Below are 16,569 nucleotides of genomic sequence, written 5' to 3' on the forward strand. Positions count from 1 at the left end.
GCTTGTCGGAATGAAATAGCTTCTGTGTTTTTTCCTGACCTAACGTATAAAATGAAAAATATATTTAACACAGATGCTATTTCATCCCGACAAGCCTGTATCACAGGTTTCTCTGCTCTTCAGGGGATTTTACTCATATTTATTTATTTATGAATAAAATCCCCTGAAGAGCAGAGAAACCTGTGATACAGGCTTGTCGGGATGAAATAGCATCTGTGTTTTTTCCTGACCTAACGTATAAAATGAAAAATATATTTAACACAGATGCTATTTCATCCTGGCAAGCCTGTTTCACAGGTTTCTCTGCTCTTCAAGGGATTTTTTTTCATAATTATTTATTTTGGAATAAAATCCCCTGAAGAGCAAAGAAACTTGCCATAAAAGGCTTGTCGGGATGAAATAGCCTCTGTGTTTTTTCCCCGACCTAACGTATAAAATAAAAAATATATTTAACACAGAGGCTAGTTCATCCTGACAAGCCTGTTTCGCAGGTTTCTCTGCTCTTTATTTATTTATTTATGAATAAAATCCCCTGAAGAGCAGAGAAACCTGGCAAACAGGCTTGTCGAGATGAAATAGCCTCTGTGTTTTTTCCTGACCTAACGTATAAAATGAAAATTATATTTAACACAGAGGCTAGTTCAAGCCTGTTTCACAGGTTTCTCTGCTCTTCAGGGGATTTTATTCACATTTATTTATTTATTTATGAATAAAATCCCCTGAAGAGCAGAGAAACCTGTGAAACAGGCTTGTCAGGATGAAATAGCCTCTGTGTTTTTCTATATTCCGCTCTACCCCGGTCCTGAGCACTGTATAACGGATAAACCACAGAAACCTCAACTATATTTTCCATTTTATTTATTTAAAAAATACAATGTCTTTTCGAATGACTGTAATGTGTTCCATGTCAACATGCTTTTAACCTATTAGCATAAAAAAAAATCACTACTGTTACTTTCTGTCCTGGTATTCAAACAGGTCATTTTCCGAACGTTGTCTAAAGATAAAATGAAGTTTACTGTTATGTTTTAGGTAGTGCAATATGTGTGTTATCAGATTTAGAGTTGAAAGCACCTATAGAGTGGACAGGTGTAGTGTAAATACATACAATAATAGCGTTGCACAGCACGACGACGCGTGCAAACACGAGCAGCTCATGGGATTGTAGAAAAATATGACTTTATTAATTAGAGAAATATCATTATGATACATTGCTGTCAAACACACAGTCATCATGTAGCATAGTGACTTTATAAGACTTCATTCGGAGTGATTAAAGATGCAAACGTGTCATTGGATAATAAAGCCTCCTTTGAAAATAATCCAAACTATTACGTTTAAGAGCAGTGTATTAGGTAAGTGAAGACTTTTTGTGAAAGTGTGTGTGTGTGTGTGTTTGTGTGTGTGGTTGGCAGGCGTGCAGCAATGAGAGTAACTGCTTGGCAAGGCACACGTCTCAATCGGAATGGCTGCTATGGCCAGCGGCGTTATTACCGCAGTTTCCCGGGAAACTGAACTTGGCAGGCTGCGGGATGGTGTGGCGGCGCGCTTGGATGTGAGGGGGAAAGTGCTTACCGCAGCCTTAATAAATGTTATCTGTCCATTAACTAATTAAAAAGTATCGGAAGGCTGGCGGCACAACGGCGTGGCCCCAGGTGTCACGTGGATTTAAAAAAAAAAAAGCACGCCATCTGCCGAGACCACTCGCAGTGAGAGCCGAGCGCGGCCAGGAAACGCGGCGGCGTGCGTCCTGCCGAGTGGCTGGCGAGAAGGTGACCGTGTGGAGACAAAAGAAAGCTTGTCTTAATTTTGTTGCGAGAATGCTGGGAAGCGAGCTTTTCATCCTGTACAAGACCACCTCTTATTATTATGTTGATACTTTTTAACTCTGATGTCTACTGGTGACATCATCGCCCAGCAATTTGTAAAGAAATTACAATTTTCTTGTTTAAAACCTGAATAATTATCAGAAAGTAACTTTTTGTTACTTTTGGTTTCGATATAAGTCCCTCCCAGCAGGCACAAGACATTGATACAAAATTAATCATACACACAAATCCTTTAAAAGTGACTTTGAAACAACGTTGCAAAATAGTTGTATTTGTAAATTGAGATTCGTCAGAAAAATTGTATGTAAATGATCAAAAAACTTTACGTTCTCTGAGTTCCCAGTGAACAGACGAAAGCTGTCTTTGTTGCACCAAGCCAAAGGCTTGGACAATTCCGCTGTGTACGATGGGAGGAGACGGGAGGGGTTATCTATTGTGATCCAAGACCTGCCCAAGCTCGATCCAGGACCAGTCCAAGCTCGAAGCATCTTTTTTGTTTTGTGTTAAATGTGACCGAAAACAATGGCTGTTTACATACCCCCCATTCCTTTAGAAACAGCTGTTGTTATGTAAACAGGGAAAGTCCAAATTAAAAGAGGTGGCGTACAATCTTTCGCCAGAGCGTGGTGGAAGACTGTACAGAGAGTACAGTCGCCACGTCTCTCCTCAAATTGAGCAAAATTGAATCCTCTCTCTGTTTATTTCCTTGCTTCTTGTCTGTTTTAATAGATGTCATCAATGTTTGCACCTGATTATTGGTTGAGAAATGACCAAAATTCAATGGTCAAATCAACGTCAGAACCCAACATTGAATAAACGTTGTCAAACAGCATGTTGTTTCAACGTTAGGTTTGAGTTGCCCAACGTCAGGACCTAATTCAACAAGTTCTCAACGTTGTTTCAATGTCTTGTGCCTGCTTGGCTCCCCTTACGGTTTTGAGTCGCAATTACAGTGGTACCTCGGACTAATGAGTTTTTCCTGTTACGCTTTAGATTGCCAGCAAAAATTTGGGTTCTGAGCCTCCCCGCCATTAGTTGTCATGGCAAATGTCACAGCGAACACGGGCTGTTGCTGTCAATTACTTTAGTAATCGAGTACCGTAAATTCTGGACTACAAGCCGCTACTTTTTCCCACACTTTGAACCCTGTGGTTTATAAAATTAGCTAATTCATTTAAAAAAAAATTAATTTCCGTAATGATTTGTGTACAATAGTTTTCATTAAACCCACGCAGAGGACTGAAAAGGTGTGTTATTATTTGTGCTACGGCGCCATCTTTTGGACAAGTTCGCTAACTGCAGGTGATGCGAGACGAAAATGTACTTCCTGTTTTGCCTCAAACCGAAAGTAAAGCCGTCCATAGCGGTTCTGCTCGAAGGATTCTTTATTAATCACTCCAAGCAATCTTTGTCAGTTTTAACAATTTAACTAAAACAATTCTTACTTACGAAACCGTCCCATGTGTGATGTCTGTGGGGGTGTTTTCATGCGCGCTATCGTAATGTAATGAATTGATTAACGTGAATTTACTCGGGTGTTACCATTTAGCGGTCAATTGTACGGAATATGTACTGTACTGTGCAATCTACTAGTAAAAGTTTCAATCAATAATTGAAAATCAGCATTGGCTGACTTGTCTACAAGTGTCTATTTTTGTATTGTTTCAGTTTCACAAATTCCTCAGTAAATTCCCCCAAAACGTCACCGTAGAGTTATTGAGTCTGTTTAGTTGATTGGAGAGCTAGCTTCCACAGCTACGATGCTACAATGGCTTCTGTTTTGTTTGATACGCCGTTTTCCTGCTGTGTCACAGACACCGTTTGGAAACAATTAAGGTGTGCAAATAACTCATTTCACAGCGTATACATTTGCGGTGTGGCTAATATATGTGAAAAAAATGTTTATTCTAAAATGTTGTGTTGCTTATATCCCGGCGCGCTCAATATTCGGAAAAATACGATAGTCTAGTTTGTTCGATTAATCATGTTTATAGCCTCAATGTGTGTTTTAGGGAAAACAGTTGAAATAAACAAGGATTTTTTTGCACGTTTGTGCAGGATTCCGAATAGAAAAAATAGCAGCGAACGTGTTGAAACTATGTCAGCACAAAACGCCGCATCCTGGTCAGAAAGCAGCTTGAAGGAGGTCTGTAAAACATAATCTATGCAACATTTTGAGCAAAGAATCACCATCACATGTTATGTAGACTACAAAAAAAAAAAATCATGCTATGACCCCTTTAATGCGCCTTATGGTCCGAAAAATACATTCTACTCTATTGTTACTGTTGTTTTGCAATGATAAAAAGGTGGTGTTTTGCACTTGTTAAATTGACTTGAACTCATTTCAATGGGCAACGCTGCTTCACAAAACAGGCTTTTGGAGGTACGAGCTGCGTCACAGAACCATTCTAAGGGAAACTGCACTTTTTTAGGAATTTTGCCAGTCATTCAAAATGATTATGAGAGACATGACGACGGATGTATATATATATTTTTTGCATTCTAAATAAGTCCGCTTACAACGGGAGGTCCTCTATTCCGCCCATAAAACCCAATAAAAAACATCCAAAAAGCGCCAACAATACTTCATTTACATTCCGTGACTTGAATATTAACCAAGTATTAGTGGTAATATTATTATAAGGGCTAACGCAGACAAACTATTTATAGCAGCGCCGTGATCACTAGCCTGTCAATGTTGACATCATCGGCTGGTGAGGGTTGCTTTCTCACGTCAGAGCTCGTGGAAGTTTATTCTAAATCATAAATAATGCCTCTCACCTGGATAGTAGAAGGATGAGGATGTATTCCGACTAGTGGTCCCGATACCAATATTTTGGTACCGGTACCAAAATTATTTTGATACTTTTCGGTACTTTTCTAAATAAAAGGGACCACAGAAAATAGCATTATTGGCTTTATTTTAACAAAAAATCTTACGGTACATTAAACATATGTTTCTTATTGCACCTTTGTCCTTAAATAAAATAGTAAACATACAAGACAACTTGTCTTTTGGTAGTAAGTAAGCAAACAAAGGCTCTTAATTTAGCTGCTTTATGCTGTAACATATTGTGTAATTTTTTGTCAAAATTATTAAAGACAAGAGGTAGAAAATGAATTATTAATCTACTTTTTCAATTACTGTTAATATCTGCTTACTTTTTCTTTTAACATGTTCTATCTACACTTCTGTTAAAATGTAATAATCACTTATTCTTCTGTTGTTTGGATACTTTACGTTAGCTTTGGATGATACCACAAATTTGGGTAAATCCGGACCGGTACTTTTTAGAGGCGGTATAGTACAGAACATGATTCATTAGTATCACGGTACTATACTAACCGTATACCGTACAACCCTAATGCCGACAAGTCAGTACACTTTAGAACGACACGAAAAGACGCTTGGCTCCACCCCCCCTTTTCTTCGCGAGTATTATGAGTCATTCTTCATCTAAATGGGAACATATGAACATCCTAGCAGTGGGCATACTAACGACAGCAGACATTGTACAGTAAGTGAGGTTTTATTATGTTTGTTGGCTCTCATGAAGTCTGTAGTGAGTTTTAATCAGTGTGCATGTGGTGAAGCGTTTTTGAAATAAATGCTTTAAATGATCAAAATACGTAAATATTAAATGTTATTATAAATGTGCCTGTTACTACATTACATATATACTTACATCATGTATATAAAACCTTAATGGTGGTGTTTGGATGTTTTTTAAGGGCTTTATAGTTAAAGTTAAAGTACCCATGATTGTCACACACACACTAAGTGTGGCGAAATGATTCTCTGCATTTGACCCATCACCCTTGATCACCACCTGCGAGGTGAGGGGAGCAGTGAGCAGCGGCGGTGGCCACGCCCGGGAATCATTTTTGGTGATTTAACCCCCAATTCCAAACCTTGATGCTGAGTGCCAAGCAGGGAGGTAGTGGGTCCCATTTTTGTAGTCTGTGGTATGACTCGGGCAGAATAGTACCGTATTTTTGGGAGTATAAGTCGCTCCGGAGTATAAGTCGCACCGGCCGAAAATGCATAATAAAGAAGGAAAAAAACATATATAAGTCGCACTGGAGTATAAGTCACATTTTTTGGGGAAATTTATTTGATAAAATTTGAAATTTGAAAGGCAATTTAAAATAAATAAAGAATAGTGAACAACAGGCTGAATAAGTGTACGTTATATGAGGCATAAATAACCAACTGAGAACGTGCCTGGTATGTTAACGTAACATATTATGGTAAGAGTCATTCATATAACTATAACATATAGAACATGCTATACGTTTACCAAACAATCTGTCACTCCTAATCGCTAAATCCCATGAAATCTTATACGTCTAGTCTCTTACGCGAATGAGATAAATAATATTATTTGATATTTTACAGTAATGTGTTAATAATTTCACACATAAGTCGCTCCTGAGTAGAAAAGTCGAACCCCCGGCCAAACTATGAAAAAAACTGCGACTTACAGTCCGAAAAATACGGTAATCGTAAGCTGACTTTTGATCGCATTTATTTACTATTTAGAATGCATAAAGGAAGATGTCTTCTTGTCTTACATAATGATTGTGAATGATAGGCAAAGTTCCAAAAAAAAAGGTGCAGTTCCCGAGGTACCACCGTAAACAACATTACAGAGCCGCTGTGGATTTAATGGCGCTGTAAGATTTGTGGGCGCGAGCATCAAGGAAGAAAGGATGAAGGTAGACAGCTGCGTCTTTTTTTTTTTTTTTTTTTACAAGGCAGCACACATTCCTGGTGGAAACACCGGGGCTTTCATCAGGCCAACTCTTAAGATGCTGGCAGAAGAACGCGAGTGGGCGGCGCGAATGCTTTATTACGACAGAGGATAAGAAAAACCGAAGACGAGGACGTCCATCAAGCAATCTGCTTATCTCCTCTAGTAATGCAGGACTTGAAGTGTGATGGATTGCGTCACTTTCTCGTATGCGCGCATGCTCGGCCGGGAAAGGATAATCGAGCAGCCGTCCCTCCCGACACCCCAAGCAGGCCCAAGTCCAAGCATTTCTAAAGCCGCATTCGTCCTCGGGGGGTCTTGTTCTCGCTGGTGCTTTGGCAGCTCTTCCTGGCGACACCCAGGCCACCTGTCTGGGTTCTGGCGGACCAGGGAGCTCTCAATGGGCATAAATAATCCAGTCCTCAATATCAAACTCCTCAATGGAAGAAGGAAACAAAGCGACATCCAGTAATTGGGGTCCAAAGTCAGTCGACTGACATCACACGTGGGGCGTCCTGCTCGGTCCCTCGTTTCAGCACAGGGTACGGTGTCGGTCCCGGCTGTCCAGCCTCACTGTCAAGACTGGCTCCACCCCGGGGGCGGCCATACTGGAGGACCAGTTAGAGTACTGGAAGCATTGCGAGGAGCTGTGATACGCCACTGACTGCTGGCTCTTCTTGGTGGCCAGGTGGCGTCTGCAGCAACACAGCGCCCTGACCAAGATGGCCACCGCCAGGAGGAGGAGGGCGCCCCCGGCGGCCATTATGTAATACCAGTGGATGGGGAAGGGAGGAACGGGAATACCTCCCCCTGGTGGAGAGATACAGAATAAGAGGAGTGGCGCTACATTTCATTTTTCTATCCGTAAACGGGCTTCAAAACACAAACAGGAGGCGTGCACTGGAGCATGCACAGGCATGCGGAGTGAAGGAAACAACAAATATCCAAGGCCGGAGGAATGTCCAAATGCATCTTTGAGTCGTCGGAGGACACACTTTCACACCAAGGATCAATTAACGGTCCAATTGGGAAATTGGGAAATTACTCACAAGACTTGGTGTGAAAGGAAAGTTGAGATAATTAGTTTGAAAAGCACACACACACACACACACGCACACGCACACACACACACACACACACACACACACACACACACACACACACACACACTTGTATTTTTTACCTTTTTGAGACCTCCGAAAAATTCCTACCTCTTTAGGACCACCCTTTTTAGATGTATAAATATTTGTATTGACAACATTAATAATCTATACATACTATGCAAATATAAAAAAAGTACCGTATTTTTTGGACTATAAGTCGCAGTTTTTTTCATAGTTTGGTGCGACTTATGTGTGAAATTATTAACACATTACCGTAAAATATCAAATAATATTATTTAGCTCATTCACGTAAGAGACTAGACGTATAAGATTTCATGGGATTTAGCGATTAGGAGTGACAGATTGTTTGGTAAACGTATAGCATGTTCTATATGTTATAGTTATTTGAATGACTCTTACCATAATATGTTACGTTAACATACCAGGCACGTTCTCAGTTGGTTATTTATGCCTCATATAACTAGGGATGATGTTTGATAAGAAATTATCGAGTTTGAGCCTATTATCGAATCCTCTTATCGAACTGATTCCTTATCGATTCTCTTATCGAGTCCAGATAGGTTGTTGTATATGGAAAAAAAGACACAATATTTGGTTTAACAAAAGGCAGTGCCATCACGGCACGCCCTCAATATTGTTGTCCGGGTGAAAATCGGACAATATTTGCCGCGTGATATTTCCGGGAGAGGCACTGAAATCCGGAAGTCTCCCGGAAAAATCGTGAGGGTCGGCAAGTATGCAGCTGAGCCGCATCAGAGTGGTCAAAGAGCCGCATGCGGCTCCGGAGCCGAGGGTTGCCGACCACTGTTCTACACCAACATCTCCATGCAAGACGCACACACACACACACACACACACACACACACACACACACACACACACACACACACGCACACACACACACACACACACACAAGTGCTGCCAACGTTTTCTCTCTATCAAACTGGCTGGTCTTGGCAGTTTTCAAGCACATGGTCCATGTTGCGTCTCCTTTCTTCTCATGCATCAGCCTCCGGGCCAGTCCTCTCCTCCACAAGCCAAAGACTCTCCACAATGCTGCCCCGAGATTGAACCTCCCTACCCCCCCGGCTTCTCGAGGAAGAACGCACCGCCTTCCAAGAAGCATCTACAAATCCAGGGACGTTTAGGTAAAAACGGGCCGAAACCTGACTCGGAGAAATGAAAAGACCTGCGGAGCATCACGGGCGAACTCGGAGGAGAGAAGCAGAGCTGATATTTAATTACAGAGGGAAATGCTGCATGCCGCCGCTGTGCACATTCATTAGGCGAGTTGGGGAGCGGAGGGACGCCCGTGCTTGTGTGTGTAGACGTGACTCTGCATGGTGCACACACATACACACACAAACACACACACACACACACACACATCATATTTGCAGTGAAAGAGCTCCTGTCTTATTGGAGGACATTATGAGATGCCAGAGCGCAAACATCAATCTCGCAGAGTCCCGCAGGATGTTCTAAATATTTTTCACAAGGCCTTCTGGCGGTGTCAGTGAGCCTGAAACTGAGAATATGAAGGAGCTCTTTTCTCATATCTGACTTGCCTTTCACGCGACATTTGCTCCTGTGCAAAAACACTCCTCTGTTTTTACAGCCACACCACCGAAATAAGGAATTTCGCAACATGACCACTAGCCGGGTGTTTAGTATTTGTTTGGTGCTGCGGACGTGCGGAGAGTTTGTGCAGCTGATTTAGTGGCTGAGACGTCGTGGTGCCGCCAAGCAAGAACCCGCAGTCTGGTGCGTCAAAAAACAAGCAGGAGCAGCAAGACCAGTGAGGAAGTGACATCATGGACTCACCTGTCATATCCGGAGAGAAGGCGTTGATGGGTTCTGCAGAGACATGGCGGGTTCCGGAGCAACGAGGAAGAAGAGCAAGAGAGAGAGAGAGAGAGACGTTAGATAACTTTAAATATGACGGAAAAGGCAGCCAAATGTCACATAAATGCCACAAGACGATCAACACCCTCCCGAGGAAATTTAAGTTAATTTCTCAGACAGCTGGCATGAATTGTGGCATTTAGTGAGAATGCAATTTGTGTAAGCTGGCAATTAGCAAGGAGTTTGTGTGTGTGTCAGCGTGTTTGTCTGAGGCCAGCCGTCACTCTGAGCCTTTTTCTCCGTTTTTTAACATTTTTTTTTTTTACACACTTCAAGTTAAAAACACGAGAGAAACACGTCCAGCCAAGAAGAAGAAGCTGTTGTAGCGTGCGTACACACACTGCACTCTAAAAACAGCTGGGATAAAAACTACCCAATCTGCTGGGTAACGATTGGACAAAACCAACGCTTGGGTTCATTTAACCCAGCTAGAGGGGTTATAAATTCATTTTAGCTGCCATGCTGGGTAGGGATGATGTTTGATAAGAAATTATCGAGTTCGAGCCTATTATCGAATCCTCTTATCGAACCGATTCATTCTCTTATCGAGTCCAGATAGGTTGTTGTATATGGAAAAAAACACACAATATTTGGTTTAACAAAAGCTCACTTTTATTATATAAGAAAAAAATAAAATCTAATAAATAAATATTGACTGTTACCCCCCTAAAAAATAAATAAAAAAATAAAAAATAATGACTGTTTTAACCCAAAGTATATTAAGTGGGATTTTTCAGAAAAACAAATATATACAGTAACACAAAAACAACCTGTCTCTGTGATCACTATAGGTGTATAAATAATAATATAGTGTTAAATAAAATCAGTCCCCTGGGCACAAAACTGAAAATAATACAGCTCTCCAAAAAGTGCACTTCTGCTGCTATTTGACATAACTGTTTGTTATGATGCTTTGACATTGTTGCACTTTGTTTCTTTCTTGAAAGAAAATTCTATGAAGAGAAAAGTTGTTAGCAAATGTGGTTACAATGCTAAAAAATGAAAAGTTAAAGCTAAAAAAGAAATACACTTTATTGAGTTAACATTATTTCTTTATAGGGGGGAAAGATGTGATGTTATGAGCTAGGAATATAAAAACTACACTACCCAGCATGCAACGGGAGTGACGAGCATGCGTGGTAGCCCTGAAAAGTGTTGTTGCATGTCGCCACCCGGCAGCTAAGAAAGAGGTTATGAGCACGCTGTGAAAGTAAACGTCAAGAACTCAGCCAACACGCCTCGTCTGCATTATTTATAATTAGACAGACAACACATATACAGTGTGATTTTGTTTTGTTTACAAGGAAAGAAAAACAAAAGTTAAAAAAGGGAGATCATGTTGTATATATATGTATGTGCTGCGGTTGCTTTAAGAACGTTGCGACAGCTGCCGTAAAGGAGGTGCGTTGCTAGCCTGGTTGCTATGTTTCCGGTTGGTCGTAAAAGTGTTTGTCATCAAATCTCTCAGTAAAGTTATTCATTGGATTATACCTTTTTTTTTTATTTTATTACACCTTGGAGCGTTTTTTCCGGTCCATTTTTTCCTGCTTTCGCTATCTGCGCCTAATGACTGAGCTACGTGACGTCATTTCTTGTGATGTCTCACGGGGCATTTCTGGTCGGGTCGGGATTCGTTCCCAGGGATTCGAATAAAGAACCAACTCTTTTTCTTTACTATAGTGGTCTCGATAACGGGTACCGGTTCTCAAAAAGGGATTCGAGTCCGAGGATTCGGTTCTTTTCTTATCGAACAACCGGGAAAATCGGTTTCGAGTATCATCCCTAATGCTGGGTCAATTCTACCAAATAAATTGGTTATTTTCAGGTTTTTTTGTAGTACAAATGTCATAATGATTTATGTCTCCAACAAGCAGAGGTCAGTATTGCAACTTGTAGTTTTTTAAGATGCTGGGTTGGGTCACAAAAACTACCCAACTCCTTAGAAGTGAACCATAAATATGACTCAACAGGCTCAACCCAGCATTTGGGTAGAAAAAATAACCCAGCAATTTTTTGTGTGTACATCACCATGACAACACAAATATCATCTAGCCCGTATTGATATGGCCTTTTCAAAATTGAAGTATTATCAATCTCATAGATTTTTCAATGACATTCACTTGTGTATGTTTGGGTTATTTAAATACATTTTATTTTCAAGAATGGAAATAAAAAGAATTAAAAACGACCCTTTTTTTAATACGTGTATTTTGATATGCAAAAAAGAAAATAGAAAAACAAAGCATTCTTCTTTTTTAGTGTCTAAGGGCTGGAATGACTTTGCCATTATGTGTTTTTTTTCTTGGTTGTGTGAAAATCATAGAATGTGGAGCATTACCAGCATTCGTGAATGTCAGTGAAAAATCCATGAAAAAGACAATACTTTAATTTTGAAAAGGCCATGTCAATCCAGGCCGCACTAAATGGTGTAGGTGTTGTCAGGGTGATGTAGAGTGTGTATGCATGCTACAACAGCGTCTTCTTCCTGGCTGGACGTCAATTATAAGAGTCTACATTATATACAGTCGTGGTCAAAAGTTTACATACACTTGTAAAGAACATAATGTCATGGCTGTCTTGAGTTTCCAATCATTTCTACAACTCTTATTTTTTTGTGATTGGAGCACATACTTGTTGGTCACATAAAACATTCATGAAGTTTGATTCTTTTATGAATTCATTATGGGTCTACTGAAAATGTGAGCAAATCTGCTGGGTCAAAAGTATACATACAGCAATGTTAATATTTGGTTACATGTCCCTTGGCAAGTTTAACTGCAATAAGGTGCTTTTGGTAGCCATCCACAAGCTTCTGGCAAGCTTCTGGTTGAATTTTTGACCACTCCTCTTGACAAAATTGGTGCATTACAGCTAAATTTGTTGGTTTTCTGACAGGGACTTGTTTCTTCAGCATTGTCCACACGTTTAAGTCTAGACTTTGGGAAGGCCATTCTAAAACCTTAATTCTAGCCTGATTAGCCATTGCTTTACCAATTTTGATGTGTGTTTGGGGTCATTGTCATGTTGGAACACCCAACTGCGCCCAAGACCCAACCTCCAGGCTGATGATTTTAGGTTGTCCTGAAGAATTTAGAGGTAATCCTCCTTTTTCATTGTCCCATTTACTCTCTGTAAAGCACCAGTTCAATTGGCAGCAAAACAGGCCCAGAGCATAATACTACCACCACCATGCTTGACAGTAGGTATGGTGTTCCTGGGATTAAAGGCTTCACCTTTTCTTCTTCAAACATATTGCCGGGTATTGTGGCCAAACAGCTCAATTTTTTTTTCATCTGACCACAGAACTTTCCTCCAGAAGTTCTTATCTTTGTCCATGTGATGCCAAGGGACATGTAAGCAAATATTAACATTGCTGTATGTATACTTTTGACCCAGCAGATTTGGTCACATTTTCAGTAGACCCATAATAAATTCATAAAAGAACCAAACTTCATGAATGTTTTTTGTGACCAACAAGTATGTGCTCCAATCACTCTATCACAAAAAAATAAGAGTTGTAGAAATGATTGGAAACTCAAGACAGCCATGACATTATGTTCTTTACAAGTGTATGTAAACTTTTGACCATGACTGTGTGTATTTTCTAATAAACAGTCACATAGTCTAATGGTCACGGTTCAGATGAAATTGTCTGTTAGTACTAGGATGTTCAAACACGGTCAACGTGCATTTCAACTTAATACAGAGTTGCATTAAGGTCCTTTTTTATTTTCATCTCAACGGACGTTTCCAGGTGTCTCACTTGAAGCAATCAGAACAGATTTCCGGATGTTTATTTTCTCATGTTATTAAGTGTAGTGTACACTGCATCCAAACTTCAAGTGCAATATAAAGTTGTGCGGACTTATTCCGTGCGATCAAATAGGCAGAAGGGCAGATGTGAACTTCTAGATCTGCCTCCCGGGAGCCTTTTGGCCATGGAGACCAGCTGCTGGCTCTCTGCCACACCAGAGTCCGTTTGGAGAGACTGGAGGAGATGCGGATGAAGAGACAGGGCTGCGGAGCTAGCGCAGAGACAAGCTTCACAGTGTCTTGGCTAAATGAGCAGGTATCGGACATCTCGGTCTCCTTAGATGCATCCGTTCATTCATGCAGACTGGACACTGGCCGAGAGTTGGTGGGCGGCCGAGGGTGGAGTCGTCTCTCTTGGTTGCTTTGTTGGGTCCGCTCCTCTCTCTGGCCATGCTCCCTCCACCCCAGCAGACGATGGCGTGGAACACCGCACAGGCCATCACAGTGTATATGTTTTTTTGTTGTTGTCTTTGTTTTACTTTTGTAGCTATATGTAGAAGTGGCTGGTTGCATCAGCTCTGCTCTTTTAATGTCTTTAATGTTCTTTGTGTTCTTTGATGTGTGATTTTCCCCTCTTACACACATGTTTATGTGTGCTATGGCTATGAGGTTTTTTCTTCTTCCTTGGCCTCAGTCTGGACCCTCTATCCAGGACCCAGGCTTAGACTGAATTTTTTTTTCTCACCCCTCCCCAGTGTTTACCTGTTTCTCTCCTTTTGTGTGTACCGGAAGTTGGCAGACCCATCAGCGATCCTGTTCTGTCTCCCTGTAATGTTTGTCTGCTCTTGAATAGACATTAAATCTTAATTTCCCCTCAGGGATTAATAAAGTATTTCTGATTCTGATACTGTCATGTCTGTGTGATCATGTATTGTTTTAGTCATGTTCGGTTTTGTTTTTGGACTTTTTGTGCACTTTTGTTTGTTTTGTCACCATAGCAACCATTAGTTTCATCTGGTTCACATCCTCATGTCACGCACCTGTCTCACATTTTCACATTTTGAGTCACGCACCTGCTGTCACTAATCATGTCACTATTATTTAAGCTTAGAGTTTCCAGGCTGTCTTTCTGGCGACATCTGTCAAGACTAGGACTATGGTGTGGTTTGTTTTCCCGTGGTGCAAAGCGACTTACCTTCACGTCGTGTCCGGTCAAGTCGCTTTGCACCACGGGAAAACAAACCACACCATAGTCCTAGTCTTGACAGATGTCGCCAGAAAGACAGCCTGGCAACTCCAAGCTTAAATAATAGTGACATGATTAGTGACAGCAGGTGCGTGAATCAAAATGTGAAAACGTGAGACAGGTGCGTGACATGAGGATGTGAACCAGGTGAAACTAATGGTTGCTATGGTGACAAAACAAACAAAAGTGCACAAAAAGTCCAAAAACAAAACCGAACATGACTAAAACAAAACATGATCACACAGACATGACTGATACTGATTTGATAGGAAACGCCCACATTTAAGGGTTGCTCCACCCACCACGTGTACGTCCCCGGAGTGGTGTAAAAATAATTTCCATTGGCAGGAACGCGCTGTGAAAGATTCCACCATGTCGGGTGATAAGCGGAATCCCAGCATGCTTTGGGGAGCTGAGCTTGGCTGTCATCTTTGTCTTCCTAACTGCTGAGCTGGTAGTCTCTCTCAAGACACACTCACACACACACACACACACACACACACACACGCTCCAAGATTGATGCGTGTGCAGTGTGCACACACGAGACGACGCCTTCTCCACACCGTGGTCCGGCGCTAAAACGATGACGGCCGGAGCTTCTAGCTCGGTCTCTGATCTGCTTAAGACCCCCTCTAAAGCCAGACTCTGGCCAGATTAAGGAGGCCGCGATCGGCTCTCCGGCTCGCTCCAGCCGCTCCGAAATTTACTTTGGAAACAGCCTGTCGAGTAATTCCCTTTGACAGCTCGGGAAAAAGCTCTGTTTACAAACACGACCGGCTTGTGCGCGCAAGAGACGGAGGGAGGAGAGAAAGAGAAGAATAGAAATCTAATGAAACATAGATTAGCATTGCGGGGGCCCACAGGGCGTTTATGGCCTACTTTTCCTATTCTTCTTTTTTTGTAGTGGAGGACTTTTATTATGCTCCGCCTTCGCTCGCTTTGTGGCTTTCATCCACCGTGTCTTGGAATAAAGCGCGTAGGGGGTGTTTATTACTTCACGTGCATTATTGACGCCTAAGCGGGGGATTCAGAGGACTGGTGTGTCAAATAACACGTTAAAGTACTGTTGGCGGTGGTTTTGTCACACTTACGTGTACACTCTTCCAGCGGCGTACTGGAGCTCATGTGGATGTTGTCGATCCAGACGTGTCCTCTGGTGCCGTGCGCAAAGAAGCCCTCCATCACGACCTAAACCAGCAGAGAAAGGGGACGCGGGAAGGATGTCAGTGGAGGAGCGAGACGGGATGCAAACTTAATGGAGTGCTTGCGATTTCAGAGCTACAACTCATACTTGCAATCATCTTCCTCCTCGCTCGCAAGCAACTTACTATTTCATGAGAACATGAGTGTGATGGCTTTGGAAAATGCATCTCTAAACAATCATGCAGCTTGAGGAGGCGGAGTGGGTTATTTTGAATGCCATTGACAGTCTATCCCGTGGGTTTATGGGCTTGGCTTGTCCCATAAACACTTTAAAGGCCTACTGAAACCCACTACTACCGACCACGCAGTCTGATAGTTTATATATCAATGATGAAATCTTAACATTGCAACACATTCCAATACGGCCGGGTTAGCTTACTAAAGTGCAATTTTAAATTTTGCGCGAAATATCCTGCTGAAAACGTCTCGGTATGATGACGTCAGCGCGTGACGTCACGGATTGTGGAGGACTTCACAGTAAATTCCACAGTATTCTGGACATCTGTGTTGGTGAATCTTTTGCAATTTGTTCAATGAACAATGGAGACAGCAAAGAAGAAAGCTGTAGGTGGGAAGCGGTGTATTGCGGCCGACTTCAGCAACACAAACACAGCCGAGGTTTCATTGTTTACATTCCCGAAAGATGACAGTCAAGCTTTACCATTGGCCTGTGGAGAACTGGGACAACAGAGACTCTTACCAGGAGGACTTTGAGTTGGATACGCAGACGCGGTACCGTGAGTACGCATGC

At 41.7% G+C, this 16,569-nt stretch overlaps 1 protein-coding gene across 3 annotated transcripts in view; it reads right to left on the bottom strand.

Annotated features, from left to right (window-relative positions):
* Nucleotides 1-16,569, bottom strand: part of nrp2a (neuropilin 2a) — a 179,346-nt gene that overhangs the window by 5,344 nt on the left and 157,433 nt on the right. For 2 of the 3 annotated variants that reach the window (XM_061985096.2, XM_072915871.1), the window contains exons 15-16: nt 15,707-15,803; nt 9,536-9,568 (exon numbers count right to left, since the gene is read on the bottom strand). In XM_061985096.2, coding sequence (XP_061841080.1) covers nt 9,536-9,568; nt 15,707-15,803 — 130 coding nt within the window. Of the gene's footprint in view, nt 1-3,011; nt 7,397-9,535; nt 9,569-15,706; nt 15,804-16,569 lie in introns of those variants that run through there. The other variant, XM_072915872.1, reaches the window with a different exon arrangement.

Source organism: Nerophis lumbriciformis, linkage group LG23 (genome assembly GCF_033978685.3).
Source record: "Nerophis lumbriciformis linkage group LG23, RoL_Nlum_v2.1, whole genome shotgun sequence".
In the NCBI taxonomy this organism is placed as follows: Eukaryota; Metazoa; Chordata; class Actinopteri; order Syngnathiformes; family Syngnathidae; genus Nerophis; species Nerophis lumbriciformis.